Consider the following 12,143-nt stretch of genomic DNA (forward strand, 5'->3'; position numbering starts at 1 on the left):
AATAATAATAATAATAATAATAATAATAATAATAGTAAAGTTGGAAGGGATCTTGGAGGTCATCTAGTCCAACCCCCTGCTCAGGCAGGAAACCCTATACCATTTCGGACAAATGGCTGTCCAGTCTCTTCTTAAAAACTTCCAGTGTTGGAGCATTCACAGCTTCTGGAGGCAGGTTGTTCCACTGGTTAATTGTTCTAACTGTCAGGAAGTTTCTCCTTAGTTCTAGGTTGCTTCTCTCCTTGCTTAGTTTCCATCTGTTGCTTCTTGTCCTGCCCTCAGGCGCTTTGGAGAATGGCTTGACTCCCTCTTCTATGGGGCAGCCCCTGAGATATTGGAAGACTGCTATCCTGTCCCCCCTTGTCCTTCTCTTCATTAAACTAGACATACCCAATTCCAGCAGCCGTTCCTTATACGCTTTAGCCTCCAGTCCCAAGATCATCTTTGTTGCTCTTCTCTGCACTCTTTCTAGAGTCTCAACATCTTTTTTACATCGCGGTGACCAAAACTGGATGCAGTATTCCAAGTGTGGCCTTAAGTTAGGAATACGATTGTTAAGCGAATCTGGTTTCCCCCATTGAGTTGGCCCCGGGACGCTGCAACCGTCCTAAGTACATGCCAGTTGCCAAGCATCTGAATGGTCACAAGCGTGAAAAGTGGTTATAAGTCATGTTTTTCAGTGCTGTTGTAACTTGGAACCGTCACTACATGAACTGTTATAAGCAGTGGTGGGATTCAAATAGGTGAACAACCGATTTTCTGTGTGGATGCCACTTCCGGAAGTCCATTCTGGATTTGGGCAACAAAAAATTAGTTACCGGTTCTGCCGAAGTGGTGCAAACTGGCTGAATCCCACCACTGGTTATAAGTCAAGGACTACCTGTGATTTAAGGTTGCTAGTTATATGAATATACTTTACTTTGGCCTGTCTTATTTACTGCTTTCCAGTTGTGTTGGACTACAATTACCACATTTTCTAGGCATAAATAATTATCTGGTTGTGGGATGATGGGTGTTACAATCCCACATGTCTAGAAGGCTTTAGCAGCAGGCTGCTATATATGTTATGCCATAATTAATACAAAAATTAACACAAAATACAAAAAAGTCACTGTTTTCAGTCAGTAAATGAACGATTGTTAAATTGAGGACTATCTGTAAAAAGCATCGGTCCCCAAATGGTTTGTGAACAAGTTCTGTTTTTGAGCTATTAGAGAAGATGCTTTGAAATGTTTTCAATTGGTAAAAAACTTTTAATTTTTAATTCCTGGCCTGCTTACCCTGGAATTGCAGGTAAGTCATCCCACAAGGCAGATCTTTTCTCTTCTGCAGGGTTTCAGAAAGATTGTCAACATCTTTGTGTAGGTTTTCAATTATACGGTGGAGATCAGGAAACTGATCCAGAGGGCCAGGTTGCAGAAACATGTGAGAAATTCTTCGTCTAAAAAGAAAAATAGGTCAACGATTATGTTAAGATTTAATGTTAAGATTAGCACTTGACCTCACTTTAGTACATCACTCGATATTGGATCCATTTGTATGTTTTTTCCAGAAGTGGCACTTGAGTGTACACACATAGACTTGGAGATCCTCTGAACAACATTTAATTAAAAGTATTTGCAAGTGATGTATTCAGGAGTTAAAAATAAATTTCATACAGATATATGATAGGTTGGCAAGGAACGTAAATTTGAACCACACCATTCTGGACTCTTTTAGAAATTAAAAGATGTCAACATTTCATCCATCCATACATGCATACATGCATACATACATACATACATATTTATTTATTGTTGCATCAAGCTAGTGGAGAAATCAATTCTTCGGGAAAAATAACGTCAAACATAATGAATACAGGTCATCCTCGACTTACAACGGTTCATTTAGCGACCGTTTAAAGTTACAACGGCACTGAAAAAAGTGACTTAGGACCGTTTTTCACACTTACGACCGTTGCAGCATCCCCAGGGTCACGTGATCAAAATCCGGACGCTTGGCAACTGGCTCGCATTTATGACGGTTGCCGTGTCGTGTGATTCCCCTTTTGCAACTTTTTGACAAGCAAAGTCCATGGGGAAGTTCAGATTTACTTGTGGTCCTAAATTGAGGCCTACCTGTATTTATAACTGTGATTTTTAGAAAGTAGGAAACACATAAACTCGCATGAAGCATTAGTACCACTTTGTAAAGCCTTAGTAAGGCCGCACCTGGAATACGGCATCCAGTTTTGGTCACCATATTACAAAACAGATGTTGAGACGTTAAAAAAAAAGTGCAGACAAGAGCAACTAAGATTATTAAAGGCCTGGAGACTAAAACATGAAGAACGGTTGCAGGAATTGGGTCTGGCTAGTCTAGAGAAAAGAAGGACCAGGGGCGACATGATAGCAGTCTTCCAGTATTTGAGGGGCTGCCACAAAGAAGAGGGGGGGTCAGCCTATTCTCCAAAGCACCAGAGGACAGGACAAGAAATAATGGATGGAAACTAACCCAGGAGAGAAGGTACCTGGAATTAAGGAGAAAGTTCCTAACAGTGAGGACAATTAACCAGTGGAACGACTTGCCACCAGAGGTTGTGGGTTCTCCATCACCGGAGGTTTTTAAGAGTCTGGACAGTCACTTGTCTGAAATGATATAGGGACTCCTGCTTGACTAGAAAACCTCCAAGGTCCCTTCCACCTCTATGATTGATTGATTGATTGATTGATTGATTGATTGATTAGATGGAAGATTGTTAAGAAGAAATTGGACAACGATTTGTTGAAAATAGCATAGGGTCTCCTCTTTTTGAGCAGGAGGTTAGACTAGAAGACCTCCAAAATCTCTTCCAGTTCTATTCTGATCGACACAGATCTCTTCCAACCCTACGATTCTATGAAACAACTTACCTAATATTGTCCTGGACTTTTTTAATATTCAAGAGCGCCTCGGACGACAGAAAAGGCCTTTTCAAGACCTTTCCTAGGTCAGACATTTTCTTTTCATAGCCTTTAAAGTTGAAATCGCAGCCCGGCGCTGCTTTCCTCTTCTCCGCTAGCGTTCCCGCGAATTTCAATAATTTCTGGATTCTCCGAGACAAAGAATTCATGATAGTATCCCACCGATCAAAGCAAACGTGACAGCGAGAGCAGGAGGGGAACGCTTGATTGCGGTTGCGCGCACACTGATCGCAGCGCTCTCCAGAGACTCCGGTGCGGCAGTGACACACTCCAGTGTCTTTATCACAAGCAGGAGTCAGAGTGCCGTCCTTGTGACACTTGCATTCTGCCGAGGAGAGAAACAATGGTGTTAAATTGGTGAGAAGGAAAAGACGGAAAATAAATAAATAAAGCAGGACAGGTCGCCCTCGACTTCCAACCAGAACTGACCCCAAAACTTTTATGTTACTAAGTGGGAAATTTGTCAAGTTTTGCCCCATTTTATGACTTTTCTTTGCCGCGTTTGTTAAGCGAATCACTGCGGTTCTTAAATTAGTCACACAATTGTTAAGTGAATCTGGCTTTGCCCCCATTGTCAGAAGGTCGCAAAAGGGGATCGCGTGACTCCAGGACCATCGTAAATGTGAGACCCTTGCTAAGCATCCCAATGTAAATCACATGACCGAGGGGATTCTGCAACGGACATAAGTGGGGACGACGGTCGTAAACCACTTTTATTCTGCTACTATTAAGGACTCTCAGCAGCCGACTGTAAAAATTAAAAATTTGGAATGGAAGTTAGTATAACAATAAAGAAAAGGGAGTCAAGCTATTCTCCAAAGCGCCTGAAGGCAGGAGAAGAAGCAACAGATGGAAACTAATCAAGGAGAGAAACAACCTAGAACTAAGAAGAAATTTCCTGACAGTGAGAACAATTAACCAGTGGAACAACCTGCCTCCAGAAGCGGTGAATGCTCCAACACTGGAGGTTTTAAAGAAGAGATTGGACAACCATTTGTCCGAAATGGTATAGGGTTTCCTGCCTGGCAGGGGGTTGGACTAGATGACCTCCAAGGTCCCTTCCAACTTTATTATTATTATTATTATTATTATTATTATTATTATTATTATTATTATTATTATTATTATTATTATTATTATTATTATTATTATTAAAAATAACAGTGCAGGAAGTCCTCGGCTTACGACCACAACCGAGCCCCAAATTTTCCATGGCTAAGGAAGACGGTCATTAAGCAAGTTTTATCCCATTTTACAACATTTCTTACCCAAGTTGTTAAGCGAATCACTGCAGTTGTTAAGTTAGTAGCACGATTAAGTGAACCTGGTTTCCTCCATTGAGTTTGCTTGACGGAAGGTCACAAGAGGGGGATCACGTGACCTGGGACACTGCAACCATCACAAGTACATGCCAGTTGCCAACCTTTGAATTTTGATCATGTGACTGTGAGGATGCTGCAGCGGTCGTAAGTATGAAAAATGGCCGTACGTCGCTTTTTTCATTACCATTGTAACTTCAAACAGTCACTAAATGAACTGTTGTAAGTCGAGGATTATCTGTGATTTAAGGTTGCTAGTTATATGAACGTACCTTACATCGGCCTCTCTTATGGTATTTGCAGCTTTTCAGCTGTGCTGGACTACAATTCCCGTATTTTCTATGCATAAATAATTATCTGGTTGTGGGATGATGGGTGCTACAATCCCACATGTCTAGAGGCTTTGGCAGTGGGCTGCTACAGTAGTGGCCAAAATTGTGGAAACCTTTTGGGAAAAGTGTACAGTAGAAATGCCACCTTTGGTTAAGTTTCCACCCATTTTTCTTTTAATTTCTTTATAACGGTAGCCTTGTTCACTTAATAATACTATTTTACATCGCTTTCTGGGTGACCAGTCAACCCTCTGCACCATGACTTTAATTTTATTACGTTTTACAAGCTCACTAAATGAAAGAACACAAAAAAACCCCCAACCAACTTGATAGCCATCACATAACACACTGACACATGTCCTCCTCTCAGCTTCAATATAGGACATTAATCACTGAATCCAACTGTGATCTGATTGGCTCATTGCCAAAACAAGATGACACCCGATTGGCTCTCTAAACACTCCTGCTCATTGGGTACAATCAGATGAAGGAAAGCTACCTGAGATCAACTGAAGCAAGTTGTGCTTCCTTTTTCTGGTTCTTTGGCTATAACTTTTCATAGAATACAGTACAGATAATTGAACCAACTTTGTTGCATCACATTCTTGATTAAATTATCTTTCCATTGATATATAATTTTATGGTACTACTCCCCAAAAAAAGTGGTGTTATTAGCCATCAACCCTCAAAAATACAGTTTTCCCCAAAAGGTTTCCACAATTTTGGCCACTACTGTACGTATGTTATGCCATAATGAATACAAAAATTTTCAGACTCGTTAAACTATATAAGTCTAACAAACTCAGTACACTTACCAATACAATCGATGCCATAATGATTTTCAGCACAGATGTCACAACGTCTTCCGGCATAACCTACTTCACACGAACACTGACCTGTAAACTGTAACAAGGGTCTGCAGTTAGAGATTAGCAAGGGGGAACGCAAGCGAGGTCATTGTGCTTCAGCCAGATCCTGATGGCTGCAAATCGCAGCTTGTTTCATTGTTACACATCGGCCCTTCGAGGTAGTCCAGACAAGAAGCAGAACCATGAATACTAACTCTATTGCAAGGTGGTTTGTTGCTGTTGTTCAGTCACTAAATCATGTCCGACCCCCCACGACCCCATGGACCACAGCGGGCCAGCCCCCCCGTCCTTCATTGTCCCTTGGAATTTGCCCACATTCATGCTCATTGCGTTGATGACCCTATCTAACCATCTTCTACTCTGCCATCCCCTTCTCCTTTTGCCTTCCATCTTCCCCAACATCGGGGTCTTCTCTAAGGAGTCCTCTCTTCTCATTTGGTGGCCAAAATATTTGAGCTTCAGCTTCAGGATCTGTCCTTCCAAAGGACGGTCTGGGTTGATTGCCTTTAGGATCGACTGATTGGATCTCCTCGCAGTCCAAGGGACTCTCAAGAGTCTTCTCCAGAACCACAATTCAAAAGCATCAATTCTTCGGCACTCAGCCTTCCTTATGGTCCCAAATCTCACAGCCATACATTACTACTGGGGAAACCATAGCTTTGTGTTGGAATACAGTGTTCATGCATTTTGTACAACTATAGCTGTATTCAGTAGAGATATATATTCTTCAACCAGTAGATGGCAGTTTATAATTTTGTAGTTGCATCTGAGTTGTCAGTGATGGTGAACCTTTTAGAGACCGAGTGCCCAAACTGCAACCCAAAACCCACTTATGTATCATCGGGTGCTGGGTGGGCATGGCCCATTGGGTGGGCGTGGCTGTGGTGGTAACGGCAGACTGGATGGGACTAAAAAGTTCAATCAATCAATTCCAACTTTGCAAGATCTTTTTTTTTCCCCATGAGAAGTTGAAATTGATTGATTGATTGAACCTTTGTTTTTTTGCACACGGTGGCAGAGGCCTAAAGCAAAAAGGTTTTATACAACCCAGCTGAAGGCCTAGGACTGGGGCAACGCCGCGCGTGCCCACAGAGAGGGCTCTGCGTGCCACCTGTGGCACGCGTGCCATAGGTTCGCCACCACGGCTCTATGTGTTTTCTCTGAATAAAGTTTCCTGCTTCCTTGTCGCAGTTAAGGAGAAAAGCACATGTGGACTGTGCATTGTCTGTTCTATAGGACTATATACAGAATTTTTAAAACCTTGACGATACGGACCTTTGTTAGCAAGGTGATGTCTCTGCTTTTTAATCTGCTGTCTAGGTTTGCCATAGCTTTCCTCCCAAGGAGCAAAGCATCTTTTAATTTCATGGCTGCAGTCACCATCTGCAGTTGTAAGATTACATTAACAGAATCTTGCAAGTACACTCACCTTTACAGTCCAAAATACTAGGGAGTGTCCTTTCTGAGATGTTTACCATGTCCTCCCTCCTTCCGAGGGCAGAGAAATCTTTTCCACGCTGCCTGCCCAGTCTGTAGCTCCGGCCTCCCAAGCTCATTCCCACATACCATTATGTATTATGATAAGATGATTCAGTTTAATACATTTTAGGGCCCTGGCCTTCCACCATATCCTTTAATTTTAAAAATAAAGCAAGGAGCTCGAGAATCTTGCCTGATCACAAACGTTGTTTACGGAATGTTTGGGATGGCAGCCACAGGGACAGCAGCCTCTTCTCTGGACCATGTTCCAGTAGCCAGGAGCACATCGGTCACACTTCTCGCCTGTCACATGAGGTGAGCAAGGGCACTCGCCCGTGGTCTGGTCACAGATGCAAAAGTCACTTCCAGGCGGGCATTTTGCTGGATTCACACCCGAAAGGTTGCAGTTACATTCTGAAAAGACATCATGATAAAAGGATGATCCAAGATTAAGATCAGACCTCCAATCAAGAAGCAAACAATACCCCAATCAACAAACTAGAGACAGAAAACTTGCCAAACTAAATAAAATTACTTGCACATAAAACATATTTTGGAAACTGTTAGGGAGGAGCTGGCTTCACCTTCTTTCTCTCACACAAGCTAAACTTCGCTGTCTCATGCTGCTCTGGCATGCAGCCCCTCCCTCTCTGCTGGAATCCAGACTACGTTCCACCACAATTGCTTACTTTCACAATTCCTCAGAAGTGCGGATCCAAAGTAACCTGGTTTACAGAATTGGCAGTTGGGTCCATGAGTGTTGTATAAACATTTCAAACACTCTCCAGTGTCCTTGTTGCAAGACTTTGGGTCTGCCACATCCGTGTTGTTATTGCAGGAACAAGGAAGGCATTGACTTGCGGCTACCCTTGGATTCCCATAGAACCCACTGGAGCACTCATCACAGCGGTCACCTACGAATGTGAAAGTCACACACAATTACAAATCAATTAAATGTACTGATAGGTAGGCTGGTTATTACAAGACTAAATTTTCCAATACAAACCAACTAACCAACCTGTTAATTACTACTAAAAGCTCATTGGATCAAACTGCTGGAACTCATTGTTGGAATGTATTTCTATGCAACAAATACACTAGTATTCAGCCAGTAGATGGCAGTATTTACACATTTGAATCTATAGTATATACTTATGCTCTTTTGTCTTAAGCAGAGTTTCCTGTTTCCTGTTACAGTAAAATAATTGAGCAGTAAAGCACATGGTGACTGTACTCTTTAGTGTTTTATATAAACAGAATTTCCTACTTAGGTTTCCTGCTTCCTCTTGCTTTAGAACGTAGCATAGCTTCCCAAACAAGACATGGAATGATATGATATTTTTGTGAATCTTTAGCCACAAAGCACAATCTATAGATGGCAAGTTTCCTACCTGAGTATCCCACAAAGCATTTGCAGACTAATTGTTTGGTCCAAGGGTCTTGGAAGCAGGAATGCGCAAAATATCCCTTGCTGGTTGGGGAATCTGGGCACATGCAAGGACGACAAGGTTTTCCTTCCAGAGGATTTCCATAATACCCATCCAAACACCTGTACCAAACATAGTTAATAGTGAGTATTTTTTTAAAAAAATACTACATCACGTAAAATAGCTAAAACGTCATCTTAGAAAAGTAATCCGTCTAAATAAGTACTACAAAGACAGAGCGTATAAACATATTGTGATGGAATGTGCACCTGGAGAAGGATTAGAATTAGAATAACAGAGTTGGAAGGGACCTTGTAGGTCATCTAGTCCAACCCCCTGCACAAGCAGGAGACCCTACACTATTTCTGACAGAGGGCAGTCCAATCTCTTCTTGAAAGCTTCCAGTGGTGAAGCTTCCACAACATCTCAAGGCAACTTCAGTTCCATTGGTTGATTGTTCTCACTGTCGGAAAATTCCTCCTTATTTCTAGGTTGAATCTCTCCTTGATCAGTTTCCATCCGTTATTCCTTGTCTGGCCTTCAGGTGCTTTGGAAAATAGGTTGATCCCCTCTTCTCTGTGAGATTCCCTCAAATATTGGAAGACTGCTATCATGTCTCTCCTGATCCTTCCCTTCACTAGACTAGCCTTGCCCCAGTTCCTGTAACCGTTCTTCATATGTTTTAGCCTCCAGGCCCCTAATCATCTTTGTTGCTCTTCTCTGCACTTTTTCTAGAGTCTCTAGAGTCTTTTTCTAGAGTGGGGTGGGGATCTCAGAATGAGCCCCCGAGCTTTCCCAGAAAGGAGGCAGTACATTGAATAGAGAAGCCTGGATTAAGATATTACCCGGAGGGATCCTTGGTGCTCTCTTAAGCTTGGCGGTTTTATTGCAGGTGTTTCATTACCTAAACTGGATAACATCATCAGTGTTACAGCATGGAGCGTAGCACTGATGATGTTACCTAGTTTGTCAATGAAATGTCTGCAAGAAAACCACGGTGAAAGGAAAAATGTATCGATAACTATTTTATGAGTGATCTAATTAATTAATCACATTTTAGACTTGAGCTTGCTAACTAGCACTTGGCTTTTGCTTGCTGTTGACCTTCAGTCAACAGCATCCATCAGGTCAGGAGATTACAGCTTTAGTTGGGCAAGATTCTGTCTATTAGCAAATAAAGAATTGGACTCCATTGGATTTCACTGTGTCATCTTTGGTCTTGGACCTGAGACAAAAACGGTGAAAGCAATCTGTAGATCAAAAGATCGAGAGCTGTGGCATCTTGAAGATGAGTGAACTCCAACTCCCAAAACCCCCCCAGCCAGAATTCTGCCAAAGTTGAGAACACATCTAGAAGTACTATTTTTCGGACCTAACTGGGCTGTAGTAGTCAATAGGTTCTGCAGAGAGACAGGGCAAAAAACATCCTGCAGAAAGCAAGGTTCCACAACACAGTCCTTTCAGCAGTTCCAAGAAGGCTTCACACCCATTTGCATTACACAAGTGACCCTGAGTACACAGACAAACCTCCAAGTGGCCTCAACAACTCTCTAGAACAGTGATGGTGAACCTTTTAGAGACCGAGTGCCCAAAAACTGCCTTGCCCGTCCCGACCCTGCCTCTCCTGCCCGCAGGGCCACCCACCACCTCCATGGCCCGCCACAGCAGATCGCCCAGGCGGCCCAGCAGCGTCATGGCAGCCAAGCTCTCTGTCTGTGCCCTGCAACATCATCTGTACACGATGGGGCACGAGGGTGGGGTCTTGTCCCCGCTGCCTGGCTGCCATGTCCTTGGCTGCGCTGCTTTGCGCAGGCTGCGCCCGGGGTGAGTCTCCTCTGGGGGGGCTGCTGGTGTGGAGGGGGCCACAGGGGTGGTGGGGCTGGGGCGATGGTGTGCGTGCCCACAGAGAGGGCTCTGAGTGCTGCCTCTGGCACCCGTGCCATAGGTTCGCCACTACTGCTCTAGAAAGAAGGCAAATGACCAGCTCTCTGCAAGGAGCATAAATCCTTCCATTCCCCACCCTCCAGCCAGAGCTGAAGAAGCTTCTTGGATGAGAAGCGAAATGTCTTCAAAGAAAAACAAGACAGTCCAATTGCCTTTTGAAAAAGCACTTTTATGTCAGCTCTGCATTCTGTTTATTTTTTTCAAGCTGGTCACTATCACGTGTGCATAAGTTTTGCGCTCGCTTAAACATCCATCTACTCTACCTTTCACAGTTAGATCCGGTGGTAAACCTCGTACAGTTCCAACACACTCCCGTCTGTGAGTCGCAAAGTTCTGCCAAGCCGTTGCAAGCACAAGGGCGACAATGAGGAAACCCAAAATATCCAGCTAGGCATTGATTGCATTGCTGGCCGGCTACATCCGATCGACAAGGACACTGTCCAGTCATCTGGTCACACAGGGTGCCGACTGACCCTTGAGGATGACATTCACATGCTTGATTGAAAAAGAAAAGACGATAGTTTCAGATGGCTTGTGGCTTAGTTTATGTGGGGTCCTGGGTGCCCTCTGAGCTGCTGGTTTTCTTGCAGACGTTTCATTACCCAACTAGGGAACATCATCAGTGCTAGAAGGGACTGGGCCTTGTAGATACCACGTACACTATACCTGTACATTTGGTGTTTCTTGCCTAAATGTAGAACTTTTATTTTTCTCACCACTGAATTTCATTTTGTTAGAGAGGTTTGCCTCTTTGTGTATGTGTATCCAGTAAAAAAAGATGCCATAATTGTAGGAACATAGGTGGACACAGACCATTACTTACCAAGGCAACCTTGAGGCCCGAAGCTGTGGCTTCCAGCTGCACATTTATCACAACAGCGTCCTACAACGTTCGCTTTGCATTGGCACTGGCCTCCAAGTTTTGTGCAGTGAGAATTTAGGGAACCTTGTGGGTGGCACCTGCAGGCTGTCGGGAGGAAGATGCCAAAGTAGATTTAGGATGCCAAAGTTGAAAAAAGGGAGAAGAATCAAATTCCAGAAGTCCAGGTAGTCCTTGACTTACAACGGTTCATTTAGTGACCGTCCAAAGCTACAACGGCACTGAAAAAAGTGACTTGTGACCGTTTTTCACACTTACGACCTTTGTAGTATCCCCATGGTCACGTGATTTACATTCAGATGCTTGGCAACTGACTCGTATTTATGACGGTCTCTGTGTCCCAAGGTCATGTGATCAACTTTTTGCTGCCTTCTGACCAGCAAAGTCAACGGGGGAAGCCAGATTCACTTAACAATGGTGGCAGGATAGGTCATAAAATGGGGCTAAACTCCCTTAACAAATTTTTCACTTAACAGAGATTTTGGGCCCGATTGTGGTCGTAGGTTGAGGACCGCCTGTATTGATAAAACACATTATACAGTAGTGGCCAAAACTGTGGAAACCTTTTGGGAAAAGTGTATTTTTGAGGTTTGATGGCTAATAACACCACTTTTTTTTGGTAGTAGTACCATAAAATTATATATCAATGGAAAGATAATTTAATCAAGAATGTGATGCAACAAAGTTGGTTCAATTATCTGTATTGTATTCTATGAAAAGTTATAGCCAAATAACCAGAAAAACGAAGCACAACTTGCTTCAGTTGATCTCAGGTAGCTTTCCTTCATCTGATTGTACCCAATGAGCAGGAGTGTTTAGAGAGCCAATCGGGTGTCATCTTGTTTTGGCAATGAGCCAATCGGATCACAGTTGGATTCAGTGATTAATGTCCTGTATTGAAGCTGAGAGGAGGACATGTGTCAGTGTGTTATGTGATGACTATCAAGTTGG

General features: G+C 43.1%; 1 protein-coding gene across 1 annotated transcript in view; it reads right to left on the reverse strand.

Annotated features, from left to right (window-relative positions):
* LAMB4 (laminin subunit beta 4) overlaps positions 1-12,143 on the reverse strand; it is a 56,479-nt gene that overhangs the window by 14,007 nt on the left and 30,329 nt on the right. The window contains exons 19-26 of the mRNA XM_015826340.1: positions 11,136-11,279; positions 10,576-10,807; positions 8,333-8,490; positions 7,631-7,855; positions 7,135-7,355; positions 5,409-5,496; positions 2,892-3,267; positions 1,281-1,441 (exon numbers count right to left, since the gene is read on the reverse strand). Of these exons, the coding sequence (XP_015681826.1) occupies positions 1,281-1,441; positions 2,892-3,267; positions 5,409-5,496; positions 7,135-7,355; positions 7,631-7,855; positions 8,333-8,490; positions 10,576-10,807; positions 11,136-11,279 (1,605 nt within the window). The remainder of the gene's footprint in view (positions 1-1,280; positions 1,442-2,891; positions 3,268-5,408; positions 5,497-7,134; positions 7,356-7,630; positions 7,856-8,332; positions 8,491-10,575; positions 10,808-11,135; positions 11,280-12,143) is intronic.

The sequence above is a fragment of the Protobothrops mucrosquamatus genome, unplaced genomic scaffold, assembly GCF_001527695.2.
Source record: "Protobothrops mucrosquamatus isolate PMUCROS unplaced genomic scaffold, P.Mucros_1.0 scaffold3065, whole genome shotgun sequence".
Taxonomy (NCBI): domain Eukaryota; kingdom Metazoa; phylum Chordata; class Lepidosauria; order Squamata; family Viperidae; genus Protobothrops; species Protobothrops mucrosquamatus.